Source organism: Oncorhynchus keta, chromosome 15, assembly GCF_023373465.1.
Source record: "Oncorhynchus keta strain PuntledgeMale-10-30-2019 chromosome 15, Oket_V2, whole genome shotgun sequence".
In the NCBI taxonomy this organism is placed as follows: domain Eukaryota; kingdom Metazoa; phylum Chordata; class Actinopteri; order Salmoniformes; family Salmonidae; genus Oncorhynchus; species Oncorhynchus keta.
Window position 1 is genome coordinate 24808972 of NC_068435.1, and position 14487 is coordinate 24823458.

General features: G+C 43.5%; 1 protein-coding gene across 1 annotated transcript in view; it reads left to right on the forward strand.

Moving 5' to 3' along the window:
• Positions 1-14487, forward strand: part of LOC118394649 (translation initiation factor eIF-2B subunit gamma) — a 45262-nt gene that overhangs the window by 4057 nt on the left and 26718 nt on the right. The window contains exons 4-5 of the mRNA XM_035788080.2: positions 11023-11182; positions 11600-11711. Of these exons, the coding sequence (XP_035643973.1) occupies positions 11023-11182; positions 11600-11711 (272 nt within the window). The remainder of the gene's footprint in view (positions 1-11022; positions 11183-11599; positions 11712-14487) is intronic.

Here is a 14487-nt window from a genome sequence, read left to right on the forward strand (position 1 = left end):
TTGTAGGCTATTAGTAGGGTCGTTCCACCTCAAAAAGCACAAGAGGATTTCGACGCTCACTATATCAGATTGTCCTGAAATTGTTTCTGCAGTTAGAAACCGATAAGATTAGCATTCCTGAAACTTCATTTTGTTGAAATATAATTTGATCTCTGAGAAATTACGCAAATTGATTGTGAGCAAGACAAAGGAGCTCATTGTGGACGATAGGAAAAGGTGCGCCGAGCAGGCCCACGTCAACACCAACTGGGGTGAAGTGGAGCAGGTTGAGAGTTTCAAGTTCCTTGGTGTCCACATCACCAATGAACTATCATGGTTCAAACACACCAAGACAGTCGTGAAAAGGGCACGACAAAACCTTTTCCCCCCTCAAGATTGAAAAGATTTGGCATGGGTCCCCAGAGTAAAGTTCTACAGCGGCACCATCGAAAGCATTTCACAGTAAGGTCTACAACTGTTGTATTCGGCGCATGTGACAAATATGTTATTTTATTTTAATTTCTAGGATTCAGATTATATTAAATAAATATAGTACCCAATATCTGATTTGGACCCATTAGCTGCCAATGAAATATATATCTCAACTTTGAATTTCACCCCATCTCAAAATCTAATGGTTTTGACCGTTTGCAAGTTTTTAGTGAGCTTCTTTTCTCCTGCTGCTTTGGCCATAACAGTGTGCCTCGCAAAGGGATTTTATTTCCTCGTTACGAAATCATCAACTTTGTCCAGTATATCTAAAAAAAAACTGATATTTTAAAGCAAAACTACCAAAACTTTTGCTGATGGTGAACCTGATCAATTGTAAAAAAATATATATATTGTAAGCAGTGCTTGACTCGGACAGGAGCTCACCGGAGCTGAGTTCCGGCACCTCAAATATTCTACTGCTTGAGCTCCCGTCCTTCTCATAGAATATTAGCTAAAAAGTATTGTGGAGCACCTAAATGTAAACAGTACCGGCACCTAAAAAGGAGTACTGGCACCTATTTCAGTCCAAGCACTGATTGTAAGCTCCGTTCAGCAGTTTTTACCATCCCCAAAATGTTGCTGTTATAGAACTAATTCTACACATTTTGCCATGGGGCTTAGAGAACATTTACATTTACATTGAAGTCATTTAGCAGACGCTCTTATCCAGAGCGACTTACAAATTGGTGCATTCACCTTATGACATCCAGTGGAACAGCCACTTTACAATAGTGCATCTAAATCTTTTAAGGGGGGTGTGTGAGAAGGATTACTTTATCCTATCCTAGGTATTCCTTAAAGAAGTGGCCCGTTCCTTGGTGGGGTTTCAGGTGTCTCCGGAAGGTGGTGATTGACTCCGCTGTCCTGGCGTCGTGAGGGAGTGTGTTCCACCATTGGGGAGCCAGAGCAGCGAACAGTTTTGACTGGGCTGAGCGGGAACTGTACTTCCTCAGTGGTAGGGAGGCGAGCAGGCCAGAGGTGGATGAACGCAGTGCCATTGTTTGGGTGTAGGGCCTGATCAGAGCCTGGAGGTACTGAGGTGCCGTTCCCCTCACAGCTCCGTAGGCAAGCACCATGGTCTTGTAGCGGATGCGAGCTTCAACTGGAAGCCAGTGGAGAGAGCGGAGGAGCGGGGTGACGTGAGAGAACTTGGGAAGGTTGAACACCAGACGGGCTGCGGCGTTCTGGATGAGTTGTAGGGGTTTAATGGCACAGGCAGGGAGCCCAGCCAACAGCGAGTTGCAGTAATCCAGACGGGAGATGACAAGTGCCTGGATTAGGACCTGCGCCGCTTCCTGTGTGAGGCAGGGTTTTACTCTGCGGATGTTGTAGAGCATGAACCTACAGGAACGGGCCACCGCCTTGATGTTAGTTGAGAACGACAGGGTGTTGTCCAGGATCACGCCAAGGTTCTTAGCGCTCTGGGAGGAGGACACAATGGAGTTGTCAACCGTGATGGCGAGATCATGGAACGGGCAGTCCTTCCCCGGGAGGAAGAGCAGCTCCGTCTTGCCGAGGTTCAGCTTGAGGTGGTGATCCGTCATCCACACTGATATGTCTGCCAGACATGCAGAGATGCGATTCGCCACCTGGTCATCAGAAGGGGAAAGGAGAAGATTAATTGTGTGTCGTCTGCATAGCAATGATAGGAGAGACCATGTGAGGTTATGACAGAGCCAAGTGACTTGGTGTATAGCGAGAATAGGAGAGGGCCTAGAACAGAGCCCTGGGGACACCAGTGGTGAGAGCGCGTGGTGAGGAGACAGATTCTCGCCACGCCACCTGGTAGGAGCGACCTGTCAGATAGGACGCAATCCAAGCGTGGGCCGCGCCGGAGATGCCCAACTCGGAGAGGGTGGAGAGGAGGATCTGATGGTTCACAGTATCGAAGGCAGCCGATAGGTCTAGAAGGATGAGAGCAGAGGAGAGAGAGTTAGCTTTAGCAGTGCGGAGCGCCTCCGTGATACAGAGAAGAGCAGTCTCAGTTGAATGACTAGTCTTGAAACCTGACTGATTTGGATCAAGAAGGTCATTCTGAGAGAGATAGCGGGAGAGCTGGCCAAGGACGGCACGTTCAAGAGTTTTGGAGAGAAAAGAAAGAAGGGATACTGGTCTATAGTTGTTGACATCGGAGGGATCGAGTGTAGGTTTTTTCAGAAGGGGTGCAACTCTCGCTCTCTTGAAGACGGAAGGGACGTAGCCAGCGGTCAGGGATGAGTTGATGAGCGAGGTGAGGTAAGGGAGAAGGTCTCCGGAAATGGTCTGGAGAAGAGAGGAGGGGATAGGGTCGAGCGGGCAGGTTGTTGGGCGGCCGGCCGTCACAAGACGCGAGATTTCATCTGGAGAGAGAGGGGAGAAAGAGGTCAGAGCACAGGGTAGGGCAGTGTGAGCAGAACCAGCGGTGTCGTTTGACTTAGCAAACGAGGATCGGATGTCGTCGACCTTCTTTTCAAAATGGTTGACGAAGTCATCTGCAGAGAGGGAGGAGGGGAACATTTGCAGTTTAAAAGCTAATTTCCTGCAATTCTACACATTTTGCTATGGCTTTTTATTTTGGTGATTTGTTTGTTCTCAAATATGATCTTGCAAAAAAAATGTAGGTGTGACGCTGCTAAATACATGTAGTGGAAACACTATGTTTGACAAATAATATGAATTGCTTCTCCGTACTATGTTATGTATTCTCTGTGAATCTGGGGATGTTTATAGGCTAGGGACTAAAATGTTGTGACAACCCTAAAAAATTATTAATGCATGGCAGTCTTATGTTTTTCAATAAAATAATCAGGAAACATGTATTGTGTATTATGTATTGTGAATAGTGACACTAAACCCTTTACCATTGAATACCATTATAGACTATAACATTGAAACCAGAACTGCTGTGGCCTAATGGTTTGCTTGTTCAGCAGGAATGGTCTTAACAGTAATCCAGACGTTTTTTAAGGGAATAAACTACACACAACGGGGCCATTTCCTGGACACCGATAAAGCCTAAAAGGGCAGATTTGTTTCATGGAAGACAGGCTTGAATTGTGAGGATTATTTTCATCATGCACCAAATATATTGGTATTCTACCCTAAATTGCAAAGAAAATGCTGTGATCTATTTAATCAACTCCAGAGACTAGCAAAATGGATGTGTGGCAATATAGCAGGAACAGTGTCATCTAGTGGTCAAAACTGGGTACTTCCACACTATGGTAAATAATAGACACAAACTAATTTCTCTGAACTGGGGGAAAAAACATCACCAGATTCACATGGAATACTTTACATAGTAAAGAGAACCAATATTTTAAGCCGCAACTTCATACTACACTGAACAAAATATAAACGCGCATGAGCTGAAATTAAAGATCCCAGAAATGTTCCATATGCATTTGAAAGCTTATTTCTCTCAAATGTTGTGCATAAATTTCTTTACATCCCTATTGGTAAGTATTTCTCCTTTGCCAAGATAATCCATCCACATGAGAGGTGTGGCATATCAAGAGGCTGATTAAACAGCATTATTATTACACAGGTATGCTGGGCACAAAGAAAGGCCACTCTAAAATGTGCAGTTTTGTCACACAGCACAATGCCACAGATGTCTCATGTTTTGAGGGAATGTGCAATTGGCATTCTGACTGTGGGAATGTCCACCAGTGCTGTTGCCAAAGACTTGAATTTTAATTTCTCTACCATAAGCCGCCTACAACAGTTTTAGAGAATTTGGCAGCACATCCAACTGGCCCCACACCTGCAGACCATGTGCGGGTGAGCGGTTTGCTGATGTCAACTTGCTGAACAGAGTGCCCTATGGTGGCGGTGGTGTTCTGCTATAGACAGGCATAAGCTACGGACAACGAACACAATTACATTTTATCTATGGAAATTTGAGTGCCCAGAGATACCATGACTAGATCCTGAGGCCCATTGTCACACCATTCATCCGCCACCATCACCTTGTGTTTCAGCCTGATAATGCACAGCCCCATGTCGCAAGGATCTGTACACAATTCCTGGAAGCTGAGAATGCCGTTCTTCCATGGCCTGCATACTCACCAGACATGTCACCCATTTGAGCATGTTCGGGACGCTCTGTATTGACATGTATGACAGCGTGTTCCAGTTCCCTCCAATATCCAGCAACTTCACACACAGCCATTGAAGATGAATAGGACAACATTCCACAGGCCACAATCAACAGCCTGATCAACTCTATGTGGAGGAGAAGTCACACTGCATGAGGCGACTGGTGGTCACACCAGATACTGACTGGTTTTCTGAATCATGCCCCTACTTTAATTATTATTTATTTTTTAAAGTTATCTGTGACCAACCGATGCATATCTGTTGTCCCAGTCATGTGAAATCCATAGATTAGGGCCTAATGAATATATTTCAATTTACTGATTTCCTTATATGAACTGTAACTCAGGTAAAGCTTTGAAATTGTTGTATTTTATATTTTTGTTCAGTATGCTTGTCAAACATAGAACTGACATGTACAGTGCATTCCGAAAGTATTCAGACTCCTTGACTTCTTACACATTTTGTTACATTACAGCCTTATTCTAAAATAGATTAAATTACTTTTTTTCCTCGTCTATCTACACACAATAACCCACAATGACAAAGCAAAAACAGGTTTTTAGAATTATGGGAAATGTATTAAGTATAAAAATACAAACTTATTTACTTAAGAATTCAGACCATTTTCTATGATACTCGAAATTCAGCTCCGGTGCATCCTGTTTCCATTGATAATCCTTTGTTTCTACGACTTGATTGGATTCCACCTGTGGTAAATTCAATTGATTGGACATGATTTGGAAAGGCATACACCTGTCTATATAAAGTCCCTCAGTTGACAGTGCATGTCAGAGCAACAACCAAGCCATGAGGTCGAAGGAATTGTCCGTGGAGCTCCGAGAGAGGATCGTGTCGAGGCACACATCTGGGTAATGGTACTAAAACATTTATGCGGCATTAAAGGTTCCCAAGAACACAGTGGCCTCCATCATTCTTAAATGGAAGTAGTTTGGAACCACCAAGACCCTTCCAAGAGCTGGCCACCCGGCCAAACTGCACAATCGTGGGGAGAAGGGCCTTGGTCAGGGAGGTGACCAAGAACCCGATGGTCACTCTGGCAGAGCTCCAGAGTTCCTCTGTGGAGATGGTTGTCCCTCTGGAAGGTTCTCCCATCTATGCAGCACTCCACCAATCAGGCCTTTATGGTAGAGTGGCCAGACGGAAGACACAGCTCAGTAAAAGGTACATGACAGCCCACTTGGAGTTTGCCAAAAGGCACCGGAAGGACTCTCAGACCATGAGAAACAAGATTCTCTGATGAAAACCAAGATTGAACTCTTTGGCCGGAATGCCAACCTTCACATCTGGAGGAAACCTGGCACCATCCCTATGGGTAAGCATGGTGGTGGCAGCATCATGCTGTGGGGATGTTTTTCAGTGGCAGAGACTGTAAGACTAGTCAGGATCAAGGGAAAGGTGTATAGAGATCCTTGCTGAAAACCTGCTCCAGTGTGCTCACTGGACAATGACCCTAATCATACAGCCAAGTCAATGCAGGAGTGGCTTTGGGACAAGTCTCAATGTCCTTGAGTGGCCCAGCCAGCGCCCGGACTTGAACCTGGTCGAACATCTCTGGAGAGACCTGAAAATAGCTGTGCAGAGACGATCCCTATCGAACCTGACAAAGCTTGACAGGATCTGCGGTGAAGAATGGGAGAAACTCCCCAAATACAGGTGTGCTAAGCTTGTAGCGTCATACCCAAGAAGACTCGAGGCTGTAATCGCTATTGGATGTTGGGGTGGGATTGGCATGTGGTAAGGGTCGTCAATAGGTGGCTTTTGATTTTTGGGTGGGGATTCCCCAGCTCTTACTCAGTAGGAAGAAGTTGGGTACTATATTTATTGGATATTATCTGAAGCCTATAAATTAAAAGGGCCAATTTTGGTGCAATCAATTAGTTTAGTGAAAAACAGTTGTGCCCATCTTACCTGTTTCTTACTACAGAAACAATTTCAGAACAAATTGGCTGTAATGACATGGAACGACTCGGTAGCCTCATCTACATGATTTGTATAGTAGGTACAAAATGCATATTGAAGAGGGCCTCCCTCTACATTATCCATTTTAATAGTATAAACACTTTCTTCATGTCAAACACACATAACCCAAACTGCTAAATCGAGATCAGTTGTCACTGGAATGTCTCGCTACAATGTAAATGTCAAATTGACAGCGCTCAGCAGAGACTTAGCCTAACTGCTGAAACCACAGGTGTCTGACTGATTACACTGTGTGTGTTTGTGTGTGTCTCTGCTGTGTGTGTTGTGTGTGTTGTGTGTGTTTCTGTCTATGGACTGTGTGGAGACAGCAGGAATAGCAGGCAGGCTCTCTTGTCAGACACACCCTCTCCTCTCTCCAATGTGCTACATTCAGGGTGGTCTCACCTGGCTGGGAGGGGAGCAGGGCCTTGGGGCAGCCAGGCAGAACCAGGCAGGGGAGGAAGGCAGTGTGTGGGTGGCCCTGACCTAACCACCAGAGATCAGTCCTGCTAAATGGCCACAAACCCCGTCAGATGATCCTCCAGCTGACACCATTCCAGTGTCACACAGTCTGCATCCCAAATGGCACCCTACTCGCTATCTAGCTCACTACTTTTGAACAGGGCTCAGACTACCATCAGCCGTCACTCCGCCTCCGACCCACCGACTGGACAGCGTGTGGAGCGACAGACCGATAGCTCCTTCACGACCAGCTGCAACAAAGGGATGTTTGTTACTTTTGGTGGTTGGTTAACTTGGTACTCAAAAATAGAAATCAGTGTTATATGTTTAGCCATTAGGAGCGGCCTAGCAGATCGGTTTACCTTGACATCGTGACTTCAGCTAATGGGGGATTATCCCAGCTGTTGACAGGATACATCATTGTACGGCCAGATGTACATACCCGTGTATTAGATACAGTGCCTTTTTCCACATTTTGTTTGTTTACAAAGTGGGATGAAAGTGGATTTAATTGTATTTTTTTTTGTCAACAATCTACAAAAAATACTTTAAATTATGTTTTGAAAATAAAACACTAATATATCTTGGTTAGATAAGTATTCAAAAACAATACATGTAAGAATCACCTTTTGCAGTGATTACAGCTATGAGTCGTTATTGGTAAATCTGAGCTTTTCACAGCTGGATTGTACAATATTTCCCCATTTTTATTCTTTCTAAAATTCTTCAGGTTCTGTCAAGTTGTTTGTTCATATTTGCTTGACAGCAATTTAAGTCTTGCAATAGATTTTCAAGCAGATTTAAGTCAAAACTCAAACTAGGCCACTCCGGAATATTCAATATCGTCTTGGTAAGTAACTCCAGTGCATATTTGGCCTTGTTTTAGGCTTTTGTCCTGCTGAGAGTTGAATGTCTCCAAGTGTCTGTTGGGAAGCAGACTGAACCAAGTTTTCCTCTAGGATGTTGCCTGTGCTTAGCTCTATTCCCTTTCTTTTTATCCTAATAAACTCCCTAATCCTTGCAGATGACAAGCATACCCATAACACGATGCAGCCACCACCATGCTTGAACATATAAAAGTGGTACTCAGTAATGTGTTGTGTTGGATTTGCCCCAAACATAAAACTTTATTCAGGATAAAAACTTAATTTCTTTTCCACATTTTTTATAGTATTATTTTAGTGCCTTATTGCAAACAGGATGCATGTTATGGAAATATTGTATTCTGTACAGTTTTCCTCCTTTTCACTCTGTCAATTAGGTTAGTATTGTAGAGTAACTACAATTTTTTTTTGATCCGTCAGTTTTCTCCCATCACAGCCATTAAACTTGAACTGTTGTAAAGTCACCATTGCCCTCATGGTGAAATCCATGAGTGTGTTCCTTCTAGAGGTCGACTGATTAATCGGAATGGCCGATTAATTAGGGCCGATTTAAGTTTTCATAACAATCAGAAATCTGTATTTTTGGGCGCCGATTTCCAATATATTTTTCATTTTTAATTATTTTTTTATACCTTCTATTTAACTAGGCAAGTCAGTTAAGAACACATTCTTATTTTCAATGACTGCCTAGAAACTGTGGGTTAACTGCCTTTTTCAGGGGCAGTATGACAGATTTTCAGCTTGTCAGCTCAGTGGTTCCAATCTTGCAACCGTACAGTTAACTAGTCCAACGCTCTAACCATTGCACTTCACGAGTAGCCTGCCTGTTACGCGAATGTAGTAGAAGCCAAGGTAAATTTGGAGTAGTTATTCCCCTTGCACTGCAAGGGCCGTGGCTTTTGTGGAGCGATGGGTAACGATGCTTTGAGTGGCTGTTGTCTATGTGTTCCTGGTTCGAGCCCAGGTAGGGGCAAGGAGGGGGACGGAAGCTATACTGTTACACTGGCAATACTATAGTGCCTATAAGAACATCCAATAGTCAAAGGTATATGAAATACAAATGGTATAGAGAGAAATAGTCCTATAATTCCTATAATAACTACAACCTAAAACTTCTTACCTGGGAAGACTGAAGAATCATGTTAAAAGGAACCACCAGCAACCATATGTTCTCATGTTCTGAGCAAGGAACTTAAATGTTAGCTTTCTTACATGGCACATATTGCACTTTTACTTTCTTCTCCAACACTTTGTTTTTGCATTATTTAAACCAAATTGAACATGTTTCTTTTTTCGGCACATGTATCTTTGTAGTGACTGGGTGTATCGATACAACATCCAAAGTGTAATAACTGCACCATGCTCAACGGGATATTCAATGTCTGCTTTTTTAAATGTATTTTTACCCATCAATAGGTGCCCTTTGCGAGGCATTGGAAAACCTCCCTCTACTTATGCGACTTGTTAAGCAGATTTTTACACCTGAACTTAACAAAAGGGTTGAATACTTACTGACTAATTTCTGTATTAATGTGTAAACATTTCTAAAAACATCATTCCACTTTGACACAAAATAGTGACACAAAATCTCAATTTAATACATTTTAAATTCAGGATCTTGTACAACAAAATGGAGAAAAAGTCCAGGGGTGTGAATACTTTCTGAAGGGTGTGTGTGTGTGTGTGTGTGTGTGTGTGTGTGTGTGTGTGTGTGTGTGTGTGTGTGTGTGTTATATGAACTGAATATGATTAAATGTAGCCTTTTTTTTGGTAATGTAACTGATGTCTCTAAGGGACACTCAAAGGGAGATATATATATATTTTTTTAATGTTACTTTTGTGATTTACTGTGAATACATTTTTTTTCAGAGCTTCACAAAATCTTTCTTCTGTGTTGAAGGTTTCTATGTTTTCAGTGTTGAAACCAAACCCCCACTCCTACACATGTTCCAACTATTAAAACCTGTCTTTTGGGGTCTGAAATAAATAGCCTAACCATAGTCTTGGATTAGCAGGAGAAGATGCTGCTTTAGTCTCTCTCCAGTAGCAGTGAGAGAGACAGAGACAGTGGAGTTGAGGGGCCCTGGTTCTGGCCTGGTTGTTATCTGTTGGCCATGTGTGCTACCGTGGAGTAGAGCAGAGCCAGACTGCTGAGCTGCATGCCCCGGGTGCAGAACGTCACGGCAGGGCCTCTCCCCAGGCCTCCCCAATGAGGCATGCAGCCTTTATAGAGCCAGGCACGCTTTAACAGGCCCTGCTCCTCACTCACCTTCCCTGTTTATTTATCCACAGGCCCAAGATGGCCAGAGCAGATGGGAACCAGACATCTCAAACAGAAACAATGGCAAATGCAGCGCAGGATTTATCGCTGGATTCCCCTGTGCCCCTTGCTACACTACGCTAGGATGCCTCACTAGGAGTTAGGAGAGCACCATGTTTATCAAGGAGGTTCACCCTCCCTATCCACTCCTTCTATCTCTCTTCACCTCTCTCTTTATCTCCTCCTCTCTCTCTACCTCTGTCTCCACTTCCCCCTTATGAACCCATTTTTGTTGTGACTGTAGTTAAGAAAAACACAGCCAAACTTTTCATGCGCTATGGACTTCTTATGGAGCACCATTGCCTCATATGTTCATGCACATCATTCGAGATGAATGTCACAGCTGCGAAGAAGCTCGGGTGTTTTGAGCATAACGTGTATGTGGATGGAATAAACTGTATTTGAAGGCTGGAGTGTGATAACTTACTGAGGCGTTGCCAGGGAACAGCTTAATGTCTATTCACTTTCATTAGAAGGGTGTTCCTCCTATTAGTCAGAATAATGTAATGGACTCTGATGTGAAAGGGTCCTGGGCATGCTTTAGAAAAAGTTGAAGGGGATATTGTCATAGATCATCGCTGTCTTTTTGTTTCATTTTAAAGTTTGGCGATAAACGAATGGTACCGAGTAAGCCCTTTTGACTAGTACCAGCTATCATATTCTCCTATTCAAGTCAATGAACTGCTAATTGTTCTGAATTCTCTGTATCAGTGCTACAATACAACTGTTTGGATGGGCCTGATCATTGAGTGAAAACACCATCCTCTTCTTCTCAAGCCCTCAAATTCTGATGAATTTTCTTTTCTCCTCCATGTCTCCCTCCAGACGGACGTCTTGGTGGTGAGCTGTGACCTGATAACGGACGCTGCCCTCCACGAGGTGGTCGACCTGTTCCGAGCCCACAACGCTACCCTCTCCATGCTGATGAGCAAAGCCCACGAGTTCACCGAGACTGTTCCCGGACAGAAGGGAAAGAAAAAAACCGGTGCGATTCAGATGATTATAACACAACAAGCGTTATTACAGCAGATCCCCTGCATTTGAGTTTGAGTCAACCAAAAATACTGAATGCAGAACACTACTTCATGTCATCTGTCAGTATTTTTATGGATGGTAAAATGGTACATTTCAAAGATTCATTCCCTAAAAAGGATATTCCCCAGTTAGCAAATGTTTATTGCGCTTGTAACAATCTACGATGAAGCTCGTTGACATTTTTATTTCTAAATCTGTCTTATTAAACCGAGTGAAGGTCTGTAGGCCTAGATGTTAGTTTACAAGCCAGTTTACAAGCCATCTAGCTTAGCCATCAAGCCAAGCTAGATGGCTTGCTTGCTTAGTCGTGTGGTGATATCTTAGCCATTGATGTGTGATTGTTCCTCTGGTGTCTTCCTTCTCCCAGGGGAGCAAAGGGACTTTGTTGGGGTGGATGGTACAGGAAAGAGGCTCCTCTTTATGGCCAACGAGGCCGACCTGGACGAAGGTGTGGTCATCAGGAAGTCCATCATGAGAAAGTGAGTATGACTTTATCATCACATTTAGTGGTTAAATGTACACTCTACTAAAGGACGTTGCCATGAACAGTACTGCAGATATTGCGATAAACAAGATGCAAGATGTATTTCCCACACAGTCACACACAGTATCTGTGCATGTGCAAAGGTTCGCTTTACGCTGTTCGAGCATGGTAGGTGCGGGACCAAAACAGTGGGGGAGTTTAGCCTCACGCTTCAATGCTCTTAGTTGTTGCGGAAATTGACCCACTGTACTTTGTGCACCTACATCATATCACTGAGTCTACCTTTAAAAATGGTCTCCCCTCAAACCCAATAATGCCTATTGTCTGACTGGTGGTGATGAATTGAAACTTATGAAATGTTCGCTGTATTAGTTAGTTATTAGTTTCCATTTCAAATATTTTCATTGCCTTGTCAAATTAAATGCCCGTTCTCACTATTAATGATGTGACATTTTCATAGCCTTACAAATAATGTGACCGAGTTGGTCTGGGTAGGAACTAGGAGTCGGGTACAATAATGCCTCCCCCGGTCTAACAATACAGGGACACATATTTTATCACTTTTGAGTCTGACTCTTGAGACTTTCCATTGGGCTGTCTTATCAACTGAACTGGGTTCAATTCCTCTTTCAAAACTTTATCTGTACTTGTTTGAGCTTGAGCAACCATCACTCAACTGGTTCTCCAGGCAGGAAAAAGCTCATATTTAACGCATTTGGAAGATCTCAAATAGTATTTGAACCCAGATCTGTCTTATCAAGCCACCAGGTGTGTGTGTGTGTGTGTGTGTGTGTGTGTGTGTGTGTGTGTGTGTGTGTGTGTGTGTGTGTGTGTGTGTGTGTGTGTGTGTGTGTGTGTGTGTGTGTGTGTGTGTGTGTGTGTGTGTGTGTGTGTGTGTGTGTGTGTGTGTGTGTGTGTGTGTGAGTTAGCATAGCGCAAGGCGCGGAGTAGAGTGATGAAGGGAACAATGCAAACTTGTTCAGATCTGACCCTGCATTTGTGTGGGATTGCTAATAAAAACACAGCACTCCCCAGCCTTGGCTGTCATGAGACTAACCAATTACTTCAGCTACACAGGGATTTGCTCCTGCTTTGGCTGTGTTTGGCAGTTTTTCCACGGCAGACCTCCTGTTCCAGCTTAGCGCATGCTGTGGTCCTTTTTCTTTCACTTGTTCTCGCTCTCTTTTTCAAACATCCATGTGGGCTTTATCGTTGCGCTGGGTGGTTGTGTGTGTGCTTGCATTTGGCTGCTCTGAAGCCGTGTATTTATGCTCTTATCTCATCGCCACCCTGCGTCTTAAAGTGGCAATCGGCAGTAGAAACAATAATGCATTCTCCCTGACCCATTTTCGGGTAAAAAGCTACGGGATGCGGCTGGAGAAATGTAACCACTCTCAAATTCATAGCTATGGCTACAAGGACTGACCGTCCATAATATCAAAACATGTTTTGAGGCTAAATTGTGTTTTTATAAATGTTGGCGCAAAACAAACATATATTTTGGGTTCTGGTGGGGTTCAACAGTTGCACTACGCTCATGAGGCATTTTTACGTTATGTTAATCGCCAACGGTTATGGGTTCGATTCCCACTGGGGCCTTTAACTTTGACTTTAAGTTGCTTTGGATAAAAGTGTCTGCTAAATGGTATTTATTATTATGATCCACAATGGATGTAGTAACTGCTGATTTGCCTATTTCTTTTAAAGCTTTAAAGCAGAATTCATGTTTGTTCAATTGCCAAAGGTGTAAATCCTACTTGACCAGATCAATAAAATGATCTATTGATGTATAATACTTGCAAATGTACTGCCCACTACTAAATACATCTTGGTATTAAGGCCATTTGCAGTTGATAAAACGTCATGCATAAGTAATTTGGATAATAAGGAACTAGAATAATGAACTAGATATAGAGAGTCAGTCATATTAGCTTTTTACAGAAATGGCAAACTTGCTCATCAAATACTCATATGTCTAGTGTGCACAAAATATATGAACCCATTAGTAGCATTATCTTGAGTCCCCTGTGGGGTGTCTATGATGTCTGGGCTGAAAGAGCTGAAGCTGTCGACATCCTGGCTGGACCTGGACTGCAGCCCTGGGGCCATATTCATAAAGTAGTTAACTAGGATCAGGTCCTCCCTGTCCATAAGATCTTATCCATTATGACCTTAAAGGCAAAACTGATCCCAAATCAGCACTCCTACGAGACCTTTTGTGAAGATGGGCCCAGATCTTGTGCCTTGGTCCTGGGCTTCTGGTCCTGTTCACTGGTCTGGGCTGTGGGCTGCGGTTCTATGACCTATGTTCTAGGTTGTGGACTCTGGGCTGTGGGAGCTGGTCTGTTGGGAGCTCATAAATACTTCAGGGAGCCCGAGCCACACTAAATCCTGCCCAATAAGAGAGGGGCCGCAACAGCAGCTGCAAGCATGCTTCCCTGCAAAAGCAAATTGGCCACGTGCGCTAATGTGAGATACGCACACACATGCATGTAGCACACACACACACACACACCAGGATATCACATGCAGTTGTGGGCTTGTGGCACTACATTCATACTGAGCTTACTTACACTGAAATACTTGCATATAGGAAACATCTGAACATTTTGGCCTGCACATGCACATTGAAAGACTGGCTAATTGTATCTCCACAAACATGCACAACCTCACAGGCCTGAAGTTTATTAGACATGTTAACCCTAAACAAATTAAACTTCCAGTTGAGCTTTAAAATAGAAGTCGTCAATGAGCCCTAGGCCACTTGTTGA